The sequence below is a fragment of the Haematobia irritans genome, chromosome 3 (assembly GCF_050003625.1).
Source record: "Haematobia irritans isolate KBUSLIRL chromosome 3, ASM5000362v1, whole genome shotgun sequence".
In the NCBI taxonomy this organism is placed as follows: domain Eukaryota; kingdom Metazoa; phylum Arthropoda; class Insecta; order Diptera; family Muscidae; genus Haematobia; species Haematobia irritans.
Genome location: NC_134399.1, coordinates 137,574,660 through 137,602,386, shown reverse-complemented (window position 1 = coordinate 137,602,386; position 27,727 = coordinate 137,574,660). Strand labels below are relative to the sequence as shown.

Here is a 27,727-nt window from a genome sequence, read left to right as displayed (position 1 = left end):
CTACTCCCTGTGCAACATTTCAAATAAATCGGAGTAAAAGATTGGCCACTGTGGTCATATGAGTGTAAATCGGGCGAACGATATATATGGGAGATATATCTAAATCTGAACCGATTTCAATAAAATTTGGCACACTTTACTACATTACCAATTGTACTCCTAGTGCAAAATTTCAACCAAATTGAGGTAAAACTCTGGCTTCTGGGACCGTATTAGTCCATATCGGGAGAAAGATATATATGGGAGCTATATCTAAATCTGAACCGATTTCAATAAAATTTAGAAAACTTGACTACACTACTAATTGTACTCCTAGTGCACAATTTCAACCAAATTGGGGTAAAACTCTGGCTTCTGGGACCGTATTAGTCCATATCGGGCGAAAGATATATATGGGAGCTACATCTAAATCTGAACCGATTTCAATAAAATTTGGCACACTTGACTACAGTACTAATTGTTCTTCTTGTACAAAATTTTAAGCAAATTAGGATAAAACTCTGGCTTCTGGGGCCATATAAGTCCATATCGGGCGAGATATATATGTGGAACTATATCTAAATCTGGACCGATTTCTTCCAAAATCAATAGGGTTCTATTCTGAGCCAAAACACATACTTGTGCCTAATTTGAAGTCGATTGGACTAAAACTGCGACCTAGACTTTGATTACAAAAATGTGTTCACGGACAGACGGACATGGCTATATCGACTCAGGAGCCCACCCTGAGCATTTTTGCCAAAGACACCATGTGTCTATCTCTTCTCCTTCTGGGTGTTGCAAACATATGCACTAACTTATAATACCCTGTTCCGCAGTGTGGCGCATGGTATAAAAATGTATAAATAAAAGTAAATTTAAAAATCCACAATATAAACGGTAATTCGAGGTTAACAATATTTTCTTAATTTAAAAAAAATTAAACATTATTGTTGTTTTTGATTTCAGCCTAAAACCATGCATTGACTAAACTACAAGTGTAGCTTAACCAACAGAGGAAAAGTATGCTTGTCAAATTTATTTGGCAAAGCCCTATAGACTACAAGATGGTTGAATGTACAGCTGTTTCGGAATTACCACATTCCCCATTAGCATCCTCTACTTGCAGCAAAACTATCAACCAATTATCAGAATAAATTCGGGTAATTCACACAACCCAAAGTGAACTACACTTGAACCTTCCGACTTTAAAGAAGAGATACAAAATTTCAAAGTTTTGTGTCTCAAATATCAAGAAGAAAAAATATAAAGCAAAGATTTTGAACTTTCTTTAAATTAATTATACCCACCATAGAATGGTGATGGGGGTATAATATGTTTGTCTCTCCGTTTGTAACATATCGAAATATCGATTTCCGACTATAAAAAGTATATATTAGGTTTAGGTTTAGGTTAGGTGGCAGCCCGATGTATCAGACTCACGTAGACTATTCAGTCCATTGTGATAGCACATTGGTGAACTTCTCTCTTATCACTGAGCGCTGTCCGATTCCATGTTAAGCTCAGTGACAAGAGACCTCCTTTTTTTAAAGACGAGTCCAAACGGCGTTCCACATTGTAGTGAAACAACTTAGAGAAGCTTTGAAACTCTCAGAAATGTCACCAGCATTACTGAGGTGGAATAATCCACCGCTTAAAAACCTTTTTGGTGTTCGGTCGAGGCAGGAATCGAACCCACGACCTTGTGTATGCATGGCGAGCATGCTAACCATTGCACCACGGTGGCTCCCTATAAAGTATATATATTATTGACCAGGGGAAAATTGTAAGGCGATATAAGCAATGTCCATCTGGCCGTCTGTCTGTCACGCTACAGTTTTCAATAATGGGGCTATCGTCCTGAAATATGGCACAGATTCGCCTTTTGTCTGCACTCAGACCAAGTTCGAAGATGGACTATATTGGTCCAGGTTTTGATATACCTCCCATATAAACCGATCCCCGATTTGGGGTCTTGGGCTTCTAGAAACCGTAGTTTTTATTCGATTTGCCAAAAAAAAAATAAAAATCTAGAGGTATTGTAGGACCACAAATAGGTGTGCCGCAAATTGTGTGTATCGGTCCATGCTTTGGTATAGCCCTCTTATAGACCGATCTCCCGATTTTACTTCTTGGGCTTCTAGAAACAGTAGTTTTTATCCGATTTGTCTGAAATTAAAATCTAGAGGTATTTTGGGTTCTTAAATAAGTGTGTCAAAAATTTCTTCTTTACACTAATAACATCTCTTATTTTTGAAAACTAGTCTACAGTCTACAAATTTAAAGATGATCATTAATCTTGAAGAATTTTTCAGAATTATTAAAAGCCAACCTGATCTTAGTCAAATAATATTTTTCATTAATTTTAAGATATCCAGTTTTATTTCGAAGCAACTAATAATAAGGACAAATCGATCTCCTTGAACAGTTTATCGGGTTTTGGACAAGGAAAAAATGCTTATTCTATGGCAAGCAATTAGTCAATATTTTTTTTTTAGTGTGGCGATATATAAAGCAACAAAGAAAAGCTATATTTTTATTGGTCAAATGCAAAAACTGTCCAAAATAACATGAAATTTTAGAATCAGTTTAGATTTGTTCGAATTGGCTACATTTGGCTGGATTATGCGTGCCGTTCGATATAATATTCAACATTTATTTTGACGAGCATCGGTCATTACGGTGGCCCACACTATTACCATCGCCGGCACTTGAATTCTGGTGGTCAACCGAAGGTGTACATTTTCAGTAGACTTTTTGGCAAGTAAAACCGAATATATAGTTTGTTCACAAGCTGCTCAATTTGGAATGACTTCTTATCGGAGAAAACTAAATTCGCTAACATGCCATTTTCGTGCAAGGGAAACAATTCCTTGGCTCTTTCCAGTCTAGTTTTTTTGTGCATCGCTGTACTCTTGCACTATTTGGAACTTCAATTGTTTTAGTTCAGGCTAATTCAGCTCAACGAAAAGTTTTCTACCACAACGACGTGGATATGGCCTTCCCTTTTCGGATAATTTCTGATGTTGTTTCCGCTTTTTTTCGTCCACTGTTTGGACGCGATGTAACACTGCCAGTATAATGGTAACAAGCAATAATAGGAGAAGCAAATGATTTATTCACATTTAAGTCTCGCTTGAATTCCAATACACGAACTGTCACTGGAATAAATCCATCACATGTCAGACTAGCGATTAAGAAATAATACCAACCTAAAGGGTGATACGGTCAAAATTTGGTCAATATAAACTTGACGTATTTCTTTCAATTTTGCATTTAAAAAACCTGAACACCCCTCATTTTGCGTGTGTAGCATGTTGCTCCTATTTTGATTTTGGAATTCACTCTTCAGTTGTCAAAATGCCGTCCAAGCAAGAAGAGCAGCGTATCAAAATTTTGCTCGCGCATCGCGAAAATCCGAGCTACTCGCACGCAAAGCTGGCAAAATCGCTAAAAGTTGCCAAATCAACCGTTACAAATGTAATTAAAGTGTTTGGGGAACTTTTGTCGACAGCCAGGAAGCCTGGATCGGGGGGAAATCGAAAACCGGAAGCCGCTGAGACGACAAAGAGAGTTGCCGGTAGTTTCAAGCGAAACCCTAACCTCTCTCTCCGAGATGCCGCAAATAAGATGGGTGTATCGTCTACAACCGTGCATCGAGCCAAAAAACGAGCCGGACTATCGACTTACATGAAGGTAGCGACTCCAAATCGTGATGATAAACAAAATACGACGGCCAAAGCGCGATCCTGGAGGCTCTACACGACGATGCTGACGAAGTTTGACTGCGTGGTAATGGACGACGAAACCTACGTCAAAGCCGACTACAAGCAGCTTCCGGGACAGGAGTTTTATACGGCAAAAGGAAGGGGAAAGGTAGCAGATATTTTCAAGTACATAAAACTGTCAAAGTTTGCAAAGAAATATCTGGTTTGGCAAGCCATCTATCTGTACCTGTGGCTTGAAAAGCAGCATTTTCATAGCTTCCGGGACTGTCAACCAAGAAATTTACGTGAAAGAGTGTTTGAATAAACGTCTGCTGCCTTTCCTGAAGAAACACGGTTGTTCCGTACTGTTTTGGCCGGATTTGGCATCTTGCCATTGCGATAAAAAGGCCATGGAGTGGTACGCCGCCAACAACGTGCAGGTGGTTCCCAAGGACAAGAACCCTCCCAACACGCCAGAGCTCCGCCCAATTGAGAAATACTGGACGAGCAGCAGTTCAAGGCAAACTGTCTCTCTGCGGCGAAGAAGGTGGACAAGGTGGCTGTACAAAATCTGATGGCAGGTGTCAAGCGTGATTTCGGATTTGGAAAAGCGAAAGCCTAACTGAATATTTTTCCTGAATTTTATACTAATTGAACTTGAAAAAGAAATTTAATTTGATTTTTTAAATAAACGATTTCACCGATTTACACGCGTTTTCCCTTGACCAAATTTTGACCGTATCACCCTTTAATTTTGGTTGCAATACGACTCAGCCAGACTGTAAATGTTCTCCTTCCAAGAAAATAGGATAAAATCTGCAATTTAACACGGCAAAAATTAATTTGGAAGATCTATGGGGGTCATATAAAAATAAACCAATTAACCATCGATTCCCCCATTTTACATTCCTGAAGCTTGAAATTAATTTTTGCCGCCTCACAGCAGTAATTAAGAAAAAAGATGTTAATACAAATTACACATATTTGTTTTAATGAGTTAATATTTTTTTATTAACTCATTTTGTTTAAATGAATTAATAAAAACCTTTCTCACACCATACAAATATGGTAATTTGAATACGTAAGACTTCGTGTCAGCTAGCCTGTAGTCTTCATTTTGTCAGCTAATATTTGTTTTTTTTTTTTATTAGTAATAATACAATATTCGTACCACGAAATTTAATAGAAAATATAATGTCCCATTAATTAAGGTGTTTCTGTGTCTTCCTTTTCTCATATTGCAAATTACACCAACGAACAAATAAGGGGAAGATAAATTGCATACACCCCACCCACACACACACATCGCCGCATACAAACTTAATATTAATCAAACTTTAAGAATTCCATTCATGTCTTCAGAAAAGAATATAAAATTTTGGTTAAGACCATTTTGGATATAAACGTTGATGTTAGTGATGGTCTGCTGTGTGGCAGGGATGACATGGATACAAATGTACCTTGCCCTATATATGTCCACAAACAATCCACATGATGGCACTCCATACAAATCCTTAGGGAACAATATGGAAGTAATTTATGCTCGTTTGCCAAAAAAAGCCATGGAAGAGGGTAGGTGGATTGGACTTTTTATGACAGTCCTTGGACTAAGTATTTTTGTATAAAAGCCTCACCCTAGTAACTGACCTAAAGGTCAGTGAGTTAGTTGTACCACGACTTTTATGACTAAAGTCATTCAAAGTCTTGGTAAGAAAATGAGTCAGTCTCATTATATTGGAGATGGGGAATTATTTTGTATTTAATATGTTTATAGTTTTCCTTAGGTCATCTTTGTTGTTTTGTGTATTCAGGGAAATGTGGGAGAAACTTTTCCCTAATCAAATATCAACGTTCCAAATTATTTGGGACTGGTTATGAGCACGTAAATGCAATGTACTCACTCCAAAGATATTAGAAATGATTTTACGACAATATATCGAAAATGTTTATTTGGGATGACAGAGTATAAAAAATTGCATTATCGAATCCGGGCCGCCCCCGTGACAGTCTAGCATGGGGTCACCTATCCTTATAAAATTATGCAATGTTAGTGCATTCAAAATTCTAGATATTAAATTTTATGAATTTCTATTAGATAAAATATCTTAGAATTAAAAAAAATTTCCCTGATATTCCAAAAGGAAGATTATATATTTGTTATCAAGTATTTTTCAAAGTACTATAGATCATAGTGTCGCAAGTCTAATGCAAAATTTCTGTAAATGGACTTAGTGAGTTTCTGTTAGGTAAAATATCTTTTAATCAAATAAAATTATTATATGATAATCTAAAAGAAAGAAAATATAGTTTTTTGTTAAAACAAAATATAAGGTCTGCATCGGCCGGGAATCGAACCCGGGCCGCCCGCGTGGCAGGCGAGCATTCTACCACTGAACCACCGATGCTTTAAAAATAGACGTCAGTAGTTACCCTACGGGAAATGGATCAACCACAGAACCGGTACAGGACTAGTCCCTGGTGTGTATGAACCAGTCCCAGTTCTGGTCAAAACGTATGGAAGGGACCGGTCACATTAACATTGGTTTGTCATTGACGTGGTAAATTTACATTTTAGGACGCGTCTTGGACTCATTCCAAAGGACACGTCCTGGGACAATTTAGCAGGAGCACCCTATAGACAGGTTCTCATGAGCCAGTCTCGGACAAACTCTTAGAAATCTGTTTCAATTTGGGCATCCCAATCGAACCCGAAATTAAAAAAAAAAAAAAAAAAAAAAAAACTTTTGTCGAACAATAGGTTATTCTGATAATTTTATTTCACTAAATGTGAAAATGCTTGATATTAAAATCTTAATGGATCTAAGATTTTAATATCAAGCGAGTACGGAAATAAATAAATTACGACTATTTAAAAATTGCAAATAACTTACAATCAGTGGCAATTTGCACCAATTTCCCATAGGGTATTTAAAGTGTGTTCAGCCACAGTTCTGGGTCAGTCCCAGTAGTGGTCAAAACCTACAAGAAAAAATATTGACCTAATATGAACGATTGTGAAACCTAAATTTTAGGACATGCAATTTACACTATATTAAGGACAAAATTCTTTAAATTAATGACAATTTAATTAAAGCAAAGTTTATAACCTTTGTTCAAAACTTTTTCATTAATTTTTGGACACGAATTTTGGTAATTTGTTTCCCTTAGATAAATTCGTATGTCTTTGGCCTAATGCAGATTTTTCTTACGCTAAAGAAAAACATTTGTGATTTAAAGAAATCGTCTTTAAATTGACTAATATTTTGATTCGTTAAATTTAAAATAAAAGCGCTTCAAATGTCTCTAGCTTAAAAAAGCCACATCTTTGACTCAGAATCAATACCAAAATCCTTAAGAGAAGGTCAAAATCTTTGGGTCCAAGAAAATTTTTTCAGTGTATGGAAGTGATTGGATCACTTTAACATGGGTTTGACATTGACGGACTAAATTAACAGTTTAGAACACGACCTGGACTCATTCCAAAGGAAACATCCAAGGATAATTGGAACCAGTCTTGAAAAACTTTTTAAGAACCTGTTTCATTTTGATCATTCGAATCGCACCAGAGAGAAACAAATTTTGGAATATATTGAATAATAAATTATACAAATAATTATATTTCACTAACCCTCATTATCATAAAGCTCTGTTAGTGCTACTTTAGCTAACGAATTTTTAAACCGTGATATCTAAAGGGTGATTTGTTAAGAGCTTGATAACTTTAAAAAAAAAAACGCATAAAATTTGCAAAATCTCATCGGTTCTTTATTTGAAACGTTAGATTGGTCCATGACATTTACTTTTTGAAGATAATTTCATTTAAATGTTGACCGCGGCTGCGTCTTAGGTGGTCCATTCGGAAAGTCCAATTTTGGGCAACTTTTTCGAGCATTTCGGCCGGAATAGCCCGAATTTCTTCGGAAATGTTGTCTTCCAAAGCTGGAATAGTTGCTGGCTTATTTCTGTAGACTTTAGACTTGACGTAGCCCCACAAAAAATAGTCTAAAGGCGTCAAATCGCATGATCTTGGTGGCCAACTTACCGGTCCATTTCTTGAGATGAATTGTTCTCCGAAGTTTTCCCTCAAAATGGCCATAGAATCGCGAGCTGTGTGGCATGTAGCGCCATCTTGTTGAAACCACATGTCAACCAAGTTCAGTTCTTCCATTTTTGGCAACAAAAAGTTTGTTAGCATCGAACGATAGCGATCGCCATTCACCGTAACGTTGCGTCCAACAGCATCTTTGAAAAAATACGGTCCAATGATTCCACCAGCGTACAAACCACACCAAACAGTGCATTTTTCGGGATGCATGGGCAGTTCTTGAACGGCTTCTGGTTGCTCTTCACTCCAAATGCGGCAATTTTGCTTATTTACGTAGCCATTCAACCAGAAATGAGCCTCATCGCTGAACAAAATTTGTCGATAAAAAAGCGGATTTTCTGCCAACTTTTCTAGGGCCCATTCACTGAAAATGCGACGTTGTGGCTCGTTAGTAAGTCTATTCATGATGAAATGTCAAAGCATACTGAGCATCTTTCTCTTTGACACCATGTCTGAAATCCCACGTGATCTGTCAAATACTAATGCATGAAAATCCTAACCTCAAAAGAATCACCCTTTACATACCTGTGATCTTGCGTATATATTCCATATGCCAGTTAGAAACTTAACTGCTGAAAATTTTTCAGTTAAAGTTAATCGGAGAAAAGATATTCCATTTTTCTTTCTGTTAACTGGCAGTTAAAGCCTAACAGAGCTACAATAATTTGGCCGTAAATGTGTAGAGTATATAAATTAATAAATTATATAAAAATTTAAAAATTACCACAAACTGGAACATCGGTACCAGTCCATTAAATTGACACTCAAGAAATTTCCAATTTCCAAATTTTAGCAAAAAATTGCACTGCATCGGCCGGGAATCGAACCCGGGCCGCCCGCGTGGCAGGCGAGCATTCTACCACTGAACCACCGATGCTTATAAAAATAGACTACAAGATTAAAAACAGAATTGACTTAAAATATCCATACAGCAACTGATTTTTAGATTTCGTGGAATTTTCATGTGATAATTATATTAAACTAAATATCTTAGATTAAAAGAAATTTGTACTTACTATAGTATAAATTGTATTATCTAATAGATATAGTTGAATATATCTAACATAATTATATTTTCTCTGTGCCAAAATAAATTTAAATTGATACCCAAGAAATTCCGAATTGCACATTGAACAAAATTTGAGTTGAACAAAAATTTTGTCTGCATCGGCCGGGAATCGAACCCGGGCCGCCCGCGTGGCAGGCGAGCATTCTACCACTGAACCACCGATGCCTATAAAAATAGACTACAAGATTAAAAACAGAATTGGTTTAAAATAGCGAAACGGCTACTATTATTTTTAAATTTTGTCACATTTTCTTGTAATAATTATATTAAATTGAATATCTTATAATTAAAAACAATTATGCTTCATATAGCGTAAATTTTATAATCTTATAGATGTAATTGAATATAGTTAACATAATTATATTTTCTCAGTCTCGCAAAATAAATTTAAATTGACACCCAAGAAATTCCGAATAGCACATTGAATAACATTTGAGCCGAACAAAAACTTTGTCTGCATCGGCCGGGAATCGAACCCGGGCCGCCCGCGTGGCAGGCGAGCATTCTACCACTGAACCACCGATGCTTATAAAAATAGACTACAAGATGAAAAACAGAATTGGTTTAAAATAGCGAAACAGCTACTACTATAATTTGTAGATTTCGTCGTATTATTGTAAGATTTCTTTAAACAAACATACGCAAAATTAGCTAATTAAAAAAACAACGAAATCAAATAAACATAACATAGGCACTCAATATGTTTTCAAAAATTTTTAGTTAATGGAAAATATGTGAAGCAAAGAAAGCAAACATTGGATAGTATTCAAATATTTGTTAATCACTATATCGAATTGGTTAGATATTCTGACTTCTAAGCAAAATATTAATTTAACAAATAATTCCAAATCAGTCAGGTTGAACTATTAATTTCAACCTCAAAGATATATGCTCCTAGAATTAAGTAAAGTATTAGTTTTGTTTTTGAGAACGAAAAATCAAAAAATAAGAGAATTATTTATTAGTTCTTAATGTTTTCTATAAGTCGTAAAACTAAAAATATACTTATCCGCACTGACTGGGAATCGCTCAATTGACACTTAAAGAATTTCCAATTGCACATTGAATAAAATTCGAATTTAGCAAAAGTTTCGACTGCATCGGCCGGGAATCGAACCCGGGCCGCCCGCGTGGCAGGCGAGCATTCTACCACTGAACCACCGATGCTTATACTACATGGACTTCGAAATGTTTATCACGCGTTACCCAAGCTATCGTTTCTATAAATACATTTTATTTATTATTTCTTATCTATAAAATTTTTAAAATTTTATTAAAACTAAATCAATGCTGTTATCAATCCAACTCTATTTAACTCTAGCATTTAATCATGTCCAATGCGAGACACTTAAATATTTATTCCTATAGCTAAACATAGTTGTGTGTCGCATGTAGTGATAAATAAGAAATTAAAATTATACATAAATATTAGTTTGACATTTCCTAATGAAAGCGAATGGGTGGTATTCCCCTGTCGATAAAATCAAAACAATTTACAAGATGTTGTAAAATGTAAAGCAGTTCGCCCATGTACATACACATGCCCCGAACATCCCATTGAAATTAATGATTTTGTATGAATTATAACAAAAATTTGGTTTAGAAACATTAAGCAAAGTAATAAAATAAATTAATTTGCATCGGCCGGGAATCGAACCCGGGCCGCCCGCGTGGCAGGCGAGCATTCTACCACTGAACCACCGATGCTTATAAATAATACGATTTGATGTTTCGTAAAATATTTTTAGGTCGATTTTAAAACTTCGCTTACGCACGCAATTTTATATTAAATTGGGCCAATCAATCTCGCTGAGAATTAACAATAAAGGCCTAAAGGTAAAAAAAAGTAATTCAAGAAGAAAAATCCCTCATGTTCCGATATTCGGAATCACAAATCGCAAAATGTTAAATCTTTGAGAAGATAAAATTGAAATCGGATTTAAGTCCCAGAATATTTCGAATTGTTCGTTACTAAATTTTTACGATTAGCCAAGTATCAGAGCTTTTGGGGGAATAAGAGAGAAGTTCACCAATGTGGTATCACAATGGACTGAATAGTCTAAGTGAGCCTGATACATTGGGCTGCCACCTAACCTAACCTAAGCTTGGGGGAATATCTTATACATCTACCATAACCGGAGCAATTGTTGGTGTTGATAAAAATTATGTAATATAAGATGGAACCGCCTCTTGTACCAACAAATAGTGGGACAGACGGACGGATAGTTGCCGAATTGTTGCATAGATGTATTATTAATATTAGCAATATTAATAATTTATGCAGTACTAAAAATTTATTACTGCATCGGCCGGGAATCGAACCCGGGCCGCCCGCGTGGCAGGCGAGCATTCTACCACTGAACCACCGATGCTTCTATAGTTTATGAAGGCTGAGATTAACTATATTCCACTCAGCATAGTAGCGGTAAATTTACCAAAAAAGAATTTATCACTTTTACGGCCATTTTCATTTAGCTCCGTTAGGCTTTAACTGTCAGTTAACAGAAAGTAAATTAGAAATATCTTTTCTCTAGTTAACTTTAACTGAAAAATTTCTAGCAGTTAAGCTCCTAACTGGCATACAGAATGTATAGGCAAGATGACAGATATGTCCATAGATCGGTTTAAAAATTAGTTAGCTAACGTATCACTAACCGAGCTTCATGAAAATGGGGGTTAAAAGAATAACTCCAATATCAATATCATAGCATTACAATTACGTTCCGGATGCAGTGAATCCAATCGAATGAATATATAGATCATGTATAATCCGTCAGATAACTCACTATATTTCGAGCTTAATATCTCACATGTCTGAATTTCATTAAAAATTTTTGATTGCATCGGCCGGGAATCGAACCCGGGCCGCCCGCGTGGCAGGCGAGCATTCTACCACTGAACCACCGATGCTTATGTAGCTTATGAATGTTAATATTAACTATAGTAAACTCAGCATAGTAGCGGTAAGTTTACCAAAACTAATTTATCACTTTTAAAAGACTAACTCCAATATCAATCATAACATTACATTTATGTTTCGGATGCATTCAATCCAATCGAATGATTATATAGATGAATATATAGATTAACTATAATCCCTCAGATAACCTGCTATATTTCGAGCTTAATATCTTAAAGGTCTGAATTTCATTAAAAATTTTTGATTGCATCGGCTGGGAATCGAACCCGGGCCGCCCGCGTAGCAGACGAGCATTCTACCACTGAACCACCGATGCTTATGTAGCTTATGAATTTTAATATTAACTATATTAAACTCAGCACTCTTTCGATAAACTTTAAAACAAAACTTACCATTGTTAAAAGAATAACTCCAATATTAACCATAATTTCGATATAATATCACCAAGTAATGATTTTGATTTAGTGAATCAATTCGGTTATATAATCGAATGTGAATAAAACACTTTCTATAAGTTTGTATAATCTTTCAGATTATACCATAACTTCAGGCAATTTAATATTATCCAGGTCTGAATTTCATTAACATTTTTGATTGCATCGGCCGGGAATCGAACCCGGGCCGCCCGCGTGGCAGGCGAGCATTCTACCACTGAACCACCGATGCTTCTGTAGCTTATGAATGTTAATATTAACTATAGTAAACTCAGCATAGTAGCGGTAAGTTTACAAAAAAGAATTTATCATTTTCAAAAGAATAACTCCAATATCATAGCATTACAATTACGTTCCGGATGCATTCAAACCAATTGAATGATTATATAGATGAATATATCGATCATGTATAATCCGTCAGATAACCTACTATATTTCGAGCGCCATGTCTGAATTTCATTAAAAATTTTTGATTGCATCGGCCGGGAATCGAACCCGGGCCGCCCGCGTGGCAGGCGAGCATTCTACCACTGAACCACCGATGCTTCTGTAGTTTATGAATTTTAATATTAACTATATTAAACTCAGCACTCTTTCGATAAACTTTAAAACAAAGCTTACCATTGTTAAAAGAATAACTCCAATATTAACCATAATTTCGATATAATAACATATCAACAAGTAATGATTTTGATTTAGTGAATAAATTCGGTTATATAATCGAATGTGAATAAAACGCTTTCTATAAGTTTGTATAATCTTTCAGATTATACTATAATTTCAGGCAATTTAATATTATCCAGGTCTGAATTTCATTAAAATTTTTTATTGCATCGGCCGGGAATCGAACCCGGGCCGCCCGCGTGGCAGGCGAGCATTCTACCACTGAACCACCGATTACACAAGCATCGGTTATGGAGCAGGCGAGCATTCTACCACTGAACCACCGATTACACAAGCATCGGTTATGGATTTTATTTTTTAATACAATATATTTTTTAATACAATGTATTTAAGTGCAAGCATATAATGTTCATAAACTAGCATAACATGTTTGGGACATATATGTTAATATGTTAGAACATATTATGTTTGGGACATAAAATGTTTGTAAATATATGTTAATATGCTTAGATGAAAACATATATTAATTTGGAAATAGCCTATAAACATATATGTGTTTAGAAAGGAAGACCTAGAGAGTATGCTGCAAGTAGAATAAGGGCGCCTTAAAAATATATCCACTCAAAGAAAATTTCATTAAAATTTTTTACTACCAGTGTTTGCCCTAAGGTGAAACATCATATGTTTGAACAATACAAACAATATTTTGTTTGGACCAATCCTGAAAATATATATGCTTGAAGCAAAATGTGTTTGGGGTATATGTTACAGAAGCGATTTTTTTGAGGGTTTACTCAGCACTGTAGAGATAAACTTTAACTTGATATTGCAGTTATTAAAAAAACAAGTATATACAGAACTAAGTTCGGCCGGGCCGAATCTTAAATACCCACCACCATGAACCAAATATTAGGGTTTCCTTTGAAATTTCAGGAGGGCTTGAGGACACTTCCCGAAGATAAATTTAAAGATTTCACCTATGAGGACTATATCAGATTCTGGATTTATAAGAACCATTTTTATTTGAGTTTTAGAGGAATCATTAACATCTCTTGTAAGTGTGCAAGAAAATTATAAAATAACGTCTTGATTTGAAGTCTTAAATCTGTAGAAGTAAAATCTTGAAATTTTACATTGAGTTTCAAGCAATTTTCATGATCAGTGCGCCTTCTACACCCTCAAGAAGTGAAGTCGGTCTATATAGAGGCATTACCAAATGGACCGATAAAAACTTAATCCGATACACGTTTTTGTGAGCCTAAAATACTTGAATATTTACAATTTCAGGCAAATCAGATAAAAACTACGGTTTCTAGAAACCCAAGGAGTTAAATCGGGAGATCGTTTTTATGGGGGCTATACTAAAATATGGACCGATACTCACCGTTTTCGGTGCACCTCTTTATGACCCGAAAATACCTCTAGATTTCCAATTTTAGGCAAATAGGATAAAAACTTCGGATTCTAGAAGCCCAAGAAGTAAAATCGGGAAATCGGTCTATATGGGGGCTATACCAAAATATGGACCGTTACTCACCATTTTTGGCACACCTCTTTATGGTCCTAAAATACCTCTAGATTTCCAATTTCAGACAAATTGGATAAAAACTACGGTTTCTATAAGCCCAAGACCCCAAATCGGGAGGTCGTTTTATATGGGGACCATACCAAAACATGGACCGATACTCACAATTTTTGGCACACGTATTTGTGGTCCTACAATACCTCTAGATTTCCAATTTCAGGTAAATTGAATAAAAACTGCGGTTTCTATAAGCCCAAGAAGTAAAATCGGGAGTTGGTCTATATAGGGGCTATACCAAAACATGGACCGATACTCACCTTTTTTGGCACACCTCTTTATGGTCAAAAAATACCTCTAGATTTCAAATTTCAGGCAAATTGGATAAAAACTACGATTTCTATAAGCCCAAGACCCCAAATCGGGAGGTCGGTTTATATGGGGACTATATCAAAACCTGGACTGATATAGCCCATCTTCGAACTTGACCTGGCTGCAGACAAAAGACGAGTTTGTGCAAAATTTCAGCACGATTGCTTCATTATTGAAGACTGTAGCGGGATTACAACAGACAGACAGACGGACATCGTTACATCGTCTTAGAATTTCTCCCTGATCAAGAATATATATACTTTATATAATCGGAAATCGATATTTCGATGTGTTACAAACGGAATGACAAACTTATTATACCCCCGTCACCATTCTATGGTGGTGGGTATAAAAATAACTCCAATATCAACCATAACTTAGATATAATGTCAAGAACAATGATTTTGATTCAATGAATTGAATTCGGACTATTTAATCGCTTGGATATAATTGTCTTCTATAATTAATATAATCTTTTGGAGTTTACAAATATTGCCGCCAATGTAATATCATCCAGGTCTGAATTTCATTAAAATTTTTGATTGCATCGGCCGGGAATCGAACCCGGGCCGCCCGCGTGGCAGGCGAGCATTCTACCACTGAACCACCGATGCTTATAAATATGAGTTACTTAAGAATCTTCAAGAATCTTCACTTCAAAAAATTATTCTTTTATTAATCTTAAATGCAATATCTGTGGTTATTGTCAACATTTCATCCAGATCGAGCTCGTATGTTCTCACTTTTTGAATGGACTGCAACAGAGTTAGTGTGCAAACACGACACTCCGGACACTAAGCGCAACCATGGGCTGCTAGAAAATTCTTGGCTAGATTTCACTGGGATTCACAAGAGTCAAATTATTGGCCCGTTCCACGCTGAAAAATCACTGCAATGTTTTTCAGACAGAAATATTGTTAATAAAACAGATGACAAATTAGCTGAGATTTCATGTTCAACAAATACTCAGACAGCTAACCTGCAAAAAACCTTGGGTTCTGTTATTCTCTACTCGAAAAGCTCAGAGACTTCTTCAAATATCTCATCGAGATGGGTGCACAGTTCAATATTTACCATATATGGGGTACTGAGTAGTTTCAAAATTCTGCTTAAACCTCTAATGCCCAATGTCGCCTTTAGGCGGGCTTCTTTATATGAGGAAGCTTTTAGTAAAACACACCTTAAGCCAACAAAACTGGGTAAAATAAAAAGAAAATTTAGTTAAAACTGTTCAAGAGGCTTTGCAGCATATACTGATTTTTACCGTATAAAATTTTCTTGTGTCGTTTTCTTGATTTTGTATCGTTAACATTGAGTTTTTAGTCAGCTGGCAAAAAAAAATTTGGGCATTAGAGGGTTAATTTAACATTTTCGAGGTCCGCCAGGAAAATTTTAATGCTTGGTTCAATATGTTAGAAGGAAATATTGAGTGGTTTCAAAGGTAAAAACTAAAGGTGCTTATACGTAGATAGGGTTACCATGGACTGACTAGTCCACGTAACTCTGAAATAAACAGACTACCACTTAACCTAACATTAACCATAAAATATAAGAGTTCTCTTCTTCGCTACGTTAAAAATTAACTAAGACTGCTGCAAATCCACCGCAAGTCGGGCACAGCCGACAACATGTTTTTGAAACTTCTACAAAATCTCTAGACTTAAAATTTATTCCGGCTAATGCATTGGAACGATTCAAAATGCTAGTAATATAAATCGGACTAAAAAATTGGTCTCTGTGGTCTATGAGTTTAAATCGGGAGAAAGATATATGGGAGCTATATTTAAATCTGGGAGCTATATTTAAATCTTCCAAAATCATTCTGACCCATAACACATACTTGTTCCAGATTTAAAGTCGATTGGACTTAAACTGCAGCCTAGACTTCGGTCACAACAATGTGATCGCGGACGGATGGACATGGTCACGGACATTGGCATGCATAGTAAGAATGCTCATTCTATTCTCTGCAAACAATTTTTTTTTAATTGATTCAATTAAAAATTTAAATGATGTTGCTTGCAAAAATCAATTAATTTTTTAATTGATTCAATCAAAAATCTAATTGGTTGTTAGTTAAACTTTTTAATTAAATCATTTAAACAATTAATTGTGGTTTGAAATCGACATCGCTTCAATTTTTTAATTAAATTGTCAATTGGAACAATTCATTTTTTAATAAAAACCCGCGAAAATGTTCACACATTTTCTAAACTAACTGTATGTTCTTAGTTTGATTAAAAAATGATAGTATCAATTAATTCTTTTATTAATTTTTAATTGATACAATCAAAAATCTAATTGTTTGTTAGTTAAACTTTTTAATTAAATCATTTAAACAATTAATTGTGGTTTGAAATCGACATCGATTAAATTTTTTAATTAAATTGTCAATTGGAACAATTAATTGTTTAATAAAAAACCCGCGAAAATGTTCACACATTTTCTTAACAAACTGTATGTTCTTAGTTTGATTAAAAAATGATAGTATCAATTAATACTTTTATTGAAGACGTAACTATTTTCAATCACTTTCTTAATTCACTTTGTGCTTTTATTTTGATAAAACATTATTAACAATTAAAACTAAAAAAGTTAAAATTAAAAAGTTAATTGTATCAATTAATTTTTTATTTAATAATTTTCAATCATTGACCTAATTGACTTAATGTTTCTGGTTTGATTAAAAAGTTATCAATTTTTTAATTGAAAAAGCTTTCAGCTTCAATTAACTTTTCAATTGAAAATATTTGATATTTTTTCTGTGTGTACAAAGTTTCAAATGAATCGGAGTAAAACATTGGCCTCTATGGTCTTATGAGTGTAAATCGGGCAAAAGATATATATGTAAGCTATATCTAAAACTCAACCGATTTCAACCAAATTTGGCTCGTATAGTAAGAATGTTAATTCTAGACATTGTTCACAAAAATGTGCTCAAAGACAGGCGGACGGACGGACACCACAGTGTGGTGCAGGGTACAAAAAATAATTATATATTTTGACCCGAATTTGTTAAAAGAGGTTAATAAAATCACTACATTTCCAATTTTTTTCTTATAGTTTTGTAGACTAAGTATTTATCATATCATCATTCAAAAATGTGGACATATCCTAATCAGACATAATCAGCCAACTCATTGGCATTGTGCACAATATTATCTGCTATCAGCATAGCGAAAAAAATCTAAAACCCACCTTTCTCCAAACTTTCTAAATTGTTTAACTTTGGGTCCATCCCTTTTTATGAAATATGTATTGTAAAGTTTAACTATACACGAATTTTTGTATTTGGAAGAATTCATGCTTTCGCCTAAAAGTATGCAACAGTTCTTAGCAGTAAAGCTGCTATAAACCAAACTTTTATTCAAACTACAAACGAAACAAAAGAAATATATATTTGTACTAATAACATTTAAATTTTTTCTTTAATTATAACAATCTTAAACGTAAAGGTGAGGTACTTTCGTCAAATATCTCACATGTATATTACGTGTGGTGTACCGTACCGTATGCTCGGTTGCCATTCGAGCCAAAAATAATCTACCAAAATTTGGAGAAAAAATCTAATTTTGCAAAACGTTATTTCTATAAAAATGTCAAAATTTTGTTTCTATAGAAAATTTTGTCAAAATTTTATTTCTATAGAAAATTTTGTCGAAATTTTATTTCTATAGACAATTTTGTCAAAATGTTATTTCTATAGACAATTTTATCAAAATTTTATTTCTATACAAAATTTTGTAAAAATTTTTTTCTATAGAAAATTTTGTCAAAATTTTAATTTCTAGAGAAAAATTTATTTCTATAGAAAATTTTGTCAAAATGTTATTTCTATAGAAAATTTTGTCAAAATTTTATTTCTATAGAAAATTTTGTCAAAATTTTATTTCTATAGAAAATTTTGCCAAAATTTTATTTCTATAGAAAATTTTGTCAAAATTTTATTTCTACAGAAAATTTTGTATTTTTATACCCACCACCATAGAATGGTGATGGGGGTATAATAAGTTTGTCATTCCGTTTGTAACACATCGAAATATCGATTTCCGACTATATAAAGTATATATATTTTTGATCAGGGAGAAATTCTAAGACGATATAACGATGTCCGTCTGTCTGTCTGTCTGTCTGTTGTAATCACGCTACAGTCTTCAATAATAAAGCAATCGTGCTGAAATTTTGCACAAACTCGTCTTTTGTCTGCAGGCAGGTCAAGTTCGAAGATGGGCTATATCGGTCCAGGTTTTGATATAGTCCCAATATAAACCGACCTTCCGATTTGGGGTCTTGGTCTTATAGAAATCGTAGTTTTTATCCAATTTGCCTGAAATTTGAAATCTAGAGGTATTTTATGACTATAAAGAGGTGTGCCAAAAATGGTGAGTATCGGTCCATGTTTTGGTATAGCCCCCATATAGACCGATCTCCCGATTTTACTTCTTGGTCTTATAGAAACCGCAGTTTTTATTCAATTTACTTGAAATTGGAAATCTAGAGGTATTGTAGGACCACAAATACGTGTGCCAAAAATTGTGAGTATCGGTCCATGTTTTGGTATGATCCCCATATAAAACGACCTCCCGATTTGGGTTCTTGGGCTTATAGAAATCGTAGTTTTTATCTGATTTTAGGCTCACAAAAACGTGTATCGGATTAAGTTTTTATCGGTCCATTTGATAATGCCTCCATATAGACCGACTTCACTTCTTGACGGTGTAGAAGGCGCACTGATCATGAAAATTGCTTGAAACTCAATGTAAAATTTTCAGATTTTACTTCCACAGATTTAAGATTTCAAATTAAGACGTTATTTTATAATTTTCTTGCACACTTACAAGATACGTTAATGATTCCTCTAAAACTCAAACAAAAATGGTTCTTATAAATCCAGAATCTGATATAGTCGTCATAGGTGAAATCTTTAATTTTATCTTCGGGAAGTGTCCTCAAGTCCTCAAGCCCTCCTGAAATTTCAAAGGAAACCCTAATATTTGGTTCATGGTGGTGGGTATTTAAAATTCGGCCCGGCCGAACTTAGTGCTGTATATACTTGTTTTTTTTTTTTGGAAATTTTGTCAATTTTAAAATTTTGTCAAAATTTTTTGTTATAGAAAATTTTGTCAAAAATTTTTATTTTTTATAGAAAATTTGGCCAAAATTTTATTTCTATACAAAATTTTGTAAATTTTTTTTTTCTATACAAAATTTTGTCAAAATTTTAATTTCTAGAGAAAAAATTACTTCTATAGAAGATGTAGTCAAAATTTTATTTCTATAGAAAATTTTGTCAAAATTGTATTTCTATAGAAAATTTTGTCAAAATTGTATTTCTATAGAAAATTTTATCAAAATTGTATTTCTAGAGAAAATTTTGTTAAATTTTTTTTCTATAGAAAATTTTGTCAAAATTTTTTTTCTATAGAAAATTTTGTCAATTTTTTTTTTTGGAAATTTTGTCAATTTTAAAATTTTGTCAAAATTTTTTGTTATAGAAAATTTTGTCAAAAATTTTTATTTGTTATAGAAAATTTTGTCAAGATTTTATTTCTATAGAAAATTTGTGAAGTATCTCTTAGTTAGATATATTTTGCAAAATCTTTCAAAACATCAGGAATTCCACCAATCTACAAAACGGAAAAAAATCTACCAACTGTGGCAACCGTGAACGAATGTCGTCATTTTTTTCTGGGATCTGATACACTTTTAAGATATTTCTCTCGAGTACAAAGCTAACTTTGTCAAATAAGACAGTTTTCTTTTGACATGTTTAAAATTTGCAGAAGACAACTAATTGAGTTTGATTGTTGTAGGAGTATTATTTTGTATGATGCAATAATTTCAAAGGATTAGAATTAGTTAAAAATTTATTTTAATTTAATATTTGTTTTTAATTTTATTATTATAGTGAAAGACTACATTTATAAAATATATTTTTTTATCGCATCTCTTTGCAGCACCCGATCCACCTTCCAATCTGTCCGTACAGGTGCGTAGCAGTAAAAATGCTATTATCCAATGGTCACCACCCACTCAGGGCAATTATACAGCATTTAAAATCAAAGTTCTAGGCCTATCCGAAGCTTCCAGTTCATATAATCGTGTATTCAATGTCAATGATTCAACATTCCAACATAGTGCCAAAGAACTAACACCGGGTGCCACATATCAGGTGCAAGCCTATACCATCTACGATGGCAAAGAGTCAGTTGCCTATACCAGTCGTAATTTTACAACAAGTAAGTCACGCAGAGATAATCCGGATGATACCACTAAGCGACCAAATAAATGTGCTTTTTAAGTGATTTATGATTTATAATTAATCATTTGTTTGTTTCTTAAAATACAACAACAATTTTATTTTCCATATATTATGTATTTTGGGGATAAGTTTTGATAAAGTATGGGCTAATTATGATTGATTCAGCTATCAATCGAAGGAAAGGGGTTTTATTAATAATATTTTAATATATTTGGTTTTGGTTCTTTTTTGGCTTATAATTAACTTTGGTTTGGTTTGGTTTTCTTTTTGTTTTTGTTTTTTTTTTTTTTTTTGTAACAATATATATTATGGAAATTGTAACTAATATCCATTTGTTAATTAATATTAAATAATCTATATTTCTCTCCCTCTAATATTCCTTAAATAATACATTATCTATTTATGTTATAACGCAAACACAATAACACTTTAAAGTACGGAGAACAAGGCATAAAGATTTACTGGATATTAAAATCTTAAGAGGTAAACAATAAAATACAATTCTATAATAAAGTGATATCAACTTTGTTTAAATTTGTTTTTATAATTTATAATAATTCTTTTAATGACTATATATCTTAAATAAAAAAATATTTAATTTTAATGCACACTCTTTTAATTATAATAAAACACGAAAATTATTTACTTCTTCTATTGCATATAATATAAAACTATTAATATTTTAAACTTTTTTCATTTTGCCTCTTGGATTAATTTGCATTTTGAATGGATTTTGTTTGCTCTTTTGGTTTTTATTTACGGCCATTCTGATTTATTTTTGTGATTAAATAATCGTTATCTTTTGTAGAAAAAGTATATTGTTTTTCAGATTATGTGTGTGACTTTAAACAAATAATTTTATAGTTAACTACAGGGTGGTTGGTACAATGTGTTACCAATATTTTTTGTGTTAAAATATTATTGATTCTAATGACAAATATAACTCGATTTCGAAACGATAGATTTCGAAAATATTGCAACTCACTCCACCCTTCACTAGACTATTCTATGAGTCAAGCAGCGAGTTCTAGGCTGAAAGAATGTAATCTACCTGCAGTTTAAGCCTTCTCGTCCAATAACTTTTCTAACTGCATTCTAACAGGCTTTCTTCAATTTCCAAAGATAAGAAGTATATGCAGCCGAAAGTTTGGACAGGCCGAATTTTACGAGGGTTACCTTTTATATTTCGGGATTAGATTATATAAACATATATTAATCATGGAAAATCGCATTATTATACCCTCCACCATAGGATGGGGGGTATATTAACTTTGTCATTCCGTTTGTAACACATCGAAATATTGCTCTAAGACCCATAACGTATATATATTCTGGGTAGTGGTGAAATTCTGAGTCGATCGAAGCATGTCCGTCCGTCCGTCAGTCCGTCTGTTGAAATCACGCTAACTTCCGAACGAAACAAGCTATCGACTTCAAACTTGGCACAAGTAGTTGTTATTGATGTAGGTCGGATTGTATTGCAAATGGGCCATATCGGTCCTTTTTTACGTATAGTCCCCATATAAACGGACCCCCAGATTTGGCTTGCGGAACCTATAAGAGTGGCATATTTCATCCGATCTGGCTGAAATTTGGTACATGGTGTAAGTATATGGTCTCTAACAACCATGCAAAAATTGGTCCATATCGGTCCATAATTATATATAGCCTTCATATAAACCGATCCCCAGATTTGACCTCCGGAGCCTATTAGAGGAGAAAAATTCATCCGATCCGGTTGAAAGTTGGTACGTGGTGTTAGTATATGGTCTCTAACAACCATGCCATAATTGGTCCATATGGGTTCATAATTATATATAGCCCCCATATAAACCAATCCCCAGATTTGGTTTGCGGACCCTCTAAGAGAAGCAAATTTCGTCCGATCCGGCTGAACATACAAAAATTGGTCGATCTCTAACAACCATGCAAAAATTGGTCCACATCGGTCAATAATTATATATAGCCCCCATATAAACCGTTCTCCAGATTTGATCTCCGGAGTCTCTTGGAGAAGCAAAATTCATCCGATCCGGTTGAAATTTGCAACGTGGTGTTAGTATGTGGCCGCTAAAAACCATGTCAAATGTGGTCCATATCGGTCTATAGTTATATATAGCCGACCCCCAATCACACAAAAATTGGTCCATATCGGTTCATAATCATGGTTGCCACTCGAGCCAAAAACAATCTAACAAAATTGTATTTCTATTGAAATACAAAATTGTTTTCCTATAGAAAATTTTGTCAAACTTTATTTCTATAGAAAATTTTGGCAAAATTTTATTTCTATAGAAAATGTTGTCAAAATTTTAATTCTATAGAGAATGTTGTCAAAATTTTAATTCTATTGAAAATTTTGTCAAAATGTTATTTCTATAGCAATTTTTGTCAACATTTTATTTCTATAGAAAATTTTGTCCAAATTTTACTTCTATAGAAAATGTTGTCAAAAATTTATTTTGTCAAAATTTTATTTCTATAGAAAATTTTATCAAAATTTTATTTCTATGCAAAATTTTGTCAAACTTAATTATATACGTATTTAATCGGCCTTTTTTAGTTTAATATATACTACGTATGGACTATCTTGCAATTTAGAAGACGGTGTTAAGAAGTTTTAAGATACCTTGCCATCGGCAAGTGTTACCGCAACCCAAGTAATTCGATTGTGGATGACAGTCTTCAGTAGAAGTTTCTACGCAATCCATGGTGGAGGTTACATAAGCTTCGGCCTGGCCGAACTTACGGCCGTATATACTTGTTTTTTAAGATATTTCCATTAAGATCTATCTATTTTACTTTAATTTACAATTAACATAATTATTATTTGAGATTTATGGACAAAGTAGATTAAAGGACTTGATCAATAGAGTCATTGAAAAGAAAACGCCAGATACAAATCTACACACGCCTAAACTGTACATTTTTCAGTTTGGGCGAATGAACCCACAGCCTTTAGCATAGATCTGGCTGGGATAGAGAACTCAATTTTGGGTGCATTATGTAGCTTCTTATGGAGAAAACATCTAGGAATTTTCCTCTTACAAATTGAATTTTAATCAATTGTCAAAGCAGTTTCGAGCAGGTATCTTCAAAATATGGATCAGAACGCTTATTCAGGTCCATACAGTCAACTGCTCTTTATTTTCAGGTCATAAGCCTATTCAATGGTTTCCGGAACAAAAACAGAATTTGAACGATCTTCACGAAATTCGTCATGGAGTGAATTACGACCTCAGTTGAATTCACCATACCATCGAAGGTCCTTCAGCGCCAAAAATTGAATTAAGTTAATCGATGCACCGTTGTTGAGTTAATCCACTCTGAAAGTTGTAAAAAATAATCGCCAAAAATGTTTATCATTTAACTCCATTTGTTGGATGAATCTTTTAAGTTGCTATTGCTGAGTCCGTATAACCTCAAAAATATCAAGCTTCAGGGTATGGTCACACTAGGCAAATATTTTATCCAAATGAGTGTCAAACTTTTTCCAGGACCATTTAGGAAATATTATTATTAGGATATCGTTTTTGGAAAATACTCCTATGTTAGGTTAGGTTATGTGACAGCCCGATGTATAAGGCTCACTTAGACTATTCAGTCCATTGTGATACCACAGTGGTGAACTTCTCTCTTATCACTGAGTGCTGCCCGATTCCATGTTAAGCTCAATGACAAGGGACCTCCTTTTTATAGCCGAGTCCGAACGGAGTTCCACATTCCAGTGAAACCACTTAGAGAAGCTTTGAAACCCTCAGAAATGTCACCAGCATTACTGAGGTGGGATAATCCACCGCTGAAAAACTTTTTGGTGTTCGGTCGTAGCAGGAATCGAACCCACGACCTTGTGTATGCAAGGCTGGCATGCTGACCATTGCACCACGGTGGCTCCCTATCGTTATGTTATAGACCCAATATGAGCTAAACTTGTTTGCTGGATTGACTTTGGCGACGAACTCTTTTTTTATTTCGGTCAAATATTTACATAGTGTGAACGTTGCGATAGAGCAGTCAGTTGACAGATTACAACACTAGGGTTTTCCAATTTCTACTACAGAGTGTCCTCCAAAATCGAATTACTTGTATTGTGGTAACAGTTTCTGATGGCGAGGTATATTGTCTTCTAAATTTCCCATAGTAATTAGAGGGCCAAATTTCGGATGAAATTTGTTCTTCCATGAGGCCTCAGAATTTGAATCTTGTCAGGTCGGTTTATATGGGGCCAATATATAATTATGGACCTATATGGACCAATCTTTGTATGGTTATTTGAAGGCATATACTAACATCACGGAACAAATTTCAACCGGATGGGATGAATTTTAGTACTCCAAGAGGCTCTGAAGATCAAATCTGGGGATCGGTTTATCTGGGGATGCATAATAACTACAACAGTAACTACTTGGACTAAGTTTCAAGACAATAGCTTCATGGTTTCAAAAGTTAGCGTCATTTCAACAGACGGACGGACATCTCTAGATCGACTGAGAATTTCACTGGAATCCTTTGTGGAATATGAGACCAATATTTCGTTGAGTTAGAAATCCCCATCCTATAGTGGAGGGTATGTAAAATCTATTCCATTGGCTAGCGAACTGGACAGCCTCTGTGCCACGAAATTAAATGTGCAAATATGATGTTCTCCCAATTCTTGGTGTATGCGTGCTGCATGTTCGAGAATTGCAATTTCTTTAAATTTATATTTAGTATTTGTAATAAATAATTATTCCGCAAACATACGGACACCATATATTGTCACATAATCAATATCAAAGCTGTCTCATACCCAAATATGATTTACACATAACTGTGTAAGGTTTATAAAAAAAATTAAATAGTAAAAATTTAAGTTATTGTTTAAATTGAAATACTATTTAATTTTAAGTAGACCTGGTGTTAAATCAATTAATTTTTTTAATTAATTTTATCAATTCATCAATAATTTTTTAAAATTTTTTTTATTGCTTTATACTTACCGATTTTCTATAAAATAGCTCTGTGTCATTTTTTTAAATTGTAATTTATTCTAAACAATTGGCATGCATTACAAGTTATCCTCTTAATTTGAGTTTTATTATCATTATTATTATCCTGTGAGTATCCTTTTATCCTTTATATATTTATATTCAACGACTGTTTTTTGTTTTCAATTTATATCTATTATTGGGCCATAACATTATACCTTAAAATTATATTGTTGCTAAACACACACAAACATATTAAAAATCCATTTATAGTTGGCCCAAGTCAATTTAACTTTTATGTACAAATTATGAAATCCCATACTGTCTTCCCATTCCAATATTGTATACTAACTATTCGTTTAACAATCAACACTACACTCCCATTACCCAGTCCCATTATGAGGTAGTTTTGAAGGGATTATAGTGGTATATGGTGCATGAAAAACTACTACTTTCATCCAAGCATGTTTGTTTCCAATTCACATACTTTTTCAATTGATTTGGAATTCGTTAAAAATAAAGTGTATATATATCCAATACAGTCAACAACTGGTATTTGTACATTTTTCAAAAAAAAAATCGCAAGCTTACTTTCAAAATGAATTAAATCTAAAGATAAAAAAATTGTAAAACATTTAAGTAGATCGAGGTGAGAAGAATCTTTCTATCCGGAAGACCAGAATTACTTCGTTAGGTTGACATCCATAAGTATTCAAAGTAAACTTCAATCAAATCGTTTTGTCTAAAATCGGTTTAGGTTTATTTTGAACCCCTCTGATATCAGTAACTAACATCAATTACCTTCAAAGTTTGGTCTTTTATCTTCAGGCAAATAAAATACGTTTTCTATATTATTGAAAAGGGCGCTGGAGAAGATCCAACCTTCCTAACTACCTACAAAAAAAATTTTGACCCTTTGAGTGAACTAAGAATTATAAATGTATGGAAGATCGCCAATACCGCTTGTACATCTTGAAGCCGGAAGTACCAGTATATGGACTACGAAGAAGAGAGCAAAGTTTAGTTTCCCCTCCCAGCATATATATTGACTTCCCCCAGAGTCTTCCTTTACATTTGTCGTAATAAAATAAATGAATCCGGCAATGCAGAGAACTCCCCCTCTCTCAAGGATTTTCGGGATTTTTCGACTCCGTTCACACCTCCCACATTGTTAATTTGTTAATTTGTATAGACAATTTTGTCAACATTTTATTTCTCTCGAAAATTTTGTCAAAGTTTTATATATATAGAAAATTTTGTCAAAATTTTTACTGTAGAAAATTTTATCTACAGGACAGAGAAAGAAAATTTTATCAAAATTTTATTTCTATAGAAATTTTTGTCAACAACCAGAAAATTTTGTCAACATTTTATTTGTATAGAATAGTTTGTCAAAAGTCTATTTGTATAGAAAATTTGTCAAAATATTATTTCTAGAAAACTTTGCCAATAGAAAATTTTGTCAAAAATTGTATTTCTATAGAAAATTTTGTCAAAATTTTATTTCTATTGAAAATTTGTTCAACATTTTATTTCTTCAGAAAATTTTGTAAAAATGTTATTTCTATAGAAAATTTTGTCAAAATTTTATTTCTATAGAATATTTTGTCAAAATTGTATTTTTTTTAAATTTTGAAACAATTTTATTTCTATAGAAAATTTTGTCAAAATTTTATTTCTATAGAAAATTTTGTCAAAATTTTATTTCTATAGGATATTTTGTCAACATTTTATTCCTATCGAAAATTTTATTTCTAGAAAACTTT

The 27,727-nt window shown here is 33.6% G+C and overlaps 1 protein-coding gene and 12 non-coding genes across 15 annotated transcripts in view; 1 reads left to right on the top strand and 12 right to left on the bottom strand.

The window, feature by feature from the left end:
• The window catches only part of Ptp4E (Protein tyrosine phosphatase 4E), a 446,480-nt gene that overhangs the window by 371,915 nt on the left and 46,838 nt on the right, over positions 1–27,727 (top strand). For all 3 annotated transcript variants that reach the window (XM_075302616.1, XM_075302615.1, XM_075302614.1), the window contains exon 4: positions 20,690–20,971. In XM_075302616.1, coding sequence (XP_075158731.1) covers positions 20,690–20,971 — 282 coding nt within the window. The remainder of the gene's footprint in view (positions 1–20,689; positions 20,972–27,727) is intronic.
• TRNAG-GCC (transfer RNA glycine (anticodon GCC)) lies at positions 6,021–6,091 on the bottom strand. Its single transcript has one exon. It is a non-coding gene; the product is annotated as a tRNA-Gly (tRNA).
• Positions 8,598–8,668, bottom strand: TRNAG-GCC (transfer RNA glycine (anticodon GCC)). Its single transcript has one exon. It is a non-coding gene; the product is annotated as a tRNA-Gly (tRNA).
• Positions 8,955–9,025, bottom strand: TRNAG-GCC (transfer RNA glycine (anticodon GCC)). The gene has a single exon. It is a non-coding gene; the product is annotated as a tRNA-Gly (tRNA).
• Positions 9,316–9,386, bottom strand: TRNAG-GCC (transfer RNA glycine (anticodon GCC)). Its single transcript has one exon. It is a non-coding gene; the product is annotated as a tRNA-Gly (tRNA).
• Positions 9,957–10,027, bottom strand: TRNAG-GCC (transfer RNA glycine (anticodon GCC)). Its single transcript has one exon. It is a non-coding gene; the product is annotated as a tRNA-Gly (tRNA).
• Positions 10,497–10,567, bottom strand: TRNAG-GCC (transfer RNA glycine (anticodon GCC)). Its single transcript has one exon. It is a non-coding gene; the product is annotated as a tRNA-Gly (tRNA).
• TRNAG-GCC (transfer RNA glycine (anticodon GCC)) lies at positions 11,162–11,232 on the bottom strand. Its single transcript has one exon. It is a non-coding gene; the product is annotated as a tRNA-Gly (tRNA).
• On the bottom strand, positions 11,700–11,770 carry TRNAG-GCC (transfer RNA glycine (anticodon GCC)). Its single transcript has one exon. It is a non-coding gene; the product is annotated as a tRNA-Gly (tRNA).
• TRNAS-GCU (transfer RNA serine (anticodon GCU)) lies at positions 12,026–12,096 on the bottom strand. Its single transcript has one exon. It is a non-coding gene; the product is annotated as a tRNA-Ser (tRNA).
• TRNAG-GCC (transfer RNA glycine (anticodon GCC)) lies at positions 12,376–12,446 on the bottom strand. Its single transcript has one exon. It is a non-coding gene; the product is annotated as a tRNA-Gly (tRNA).
• Positions 12,689–12,759, bottom strand: TRNAG-GCC (transfer RNA glycine (anticodon GCC)). Its single transcript has one exon. It is a non-coding gene; the product is annotated as a tRNA-Gly (tRNA).
• On the bottom strand, positions 15,276–15,346 carry TRNAG-GCC (transfer RNA glycine (anticodon GCC)). The gene has a single exon. It is a non-coding gene; the product is annotated as a tRNA-Gly (tRNA).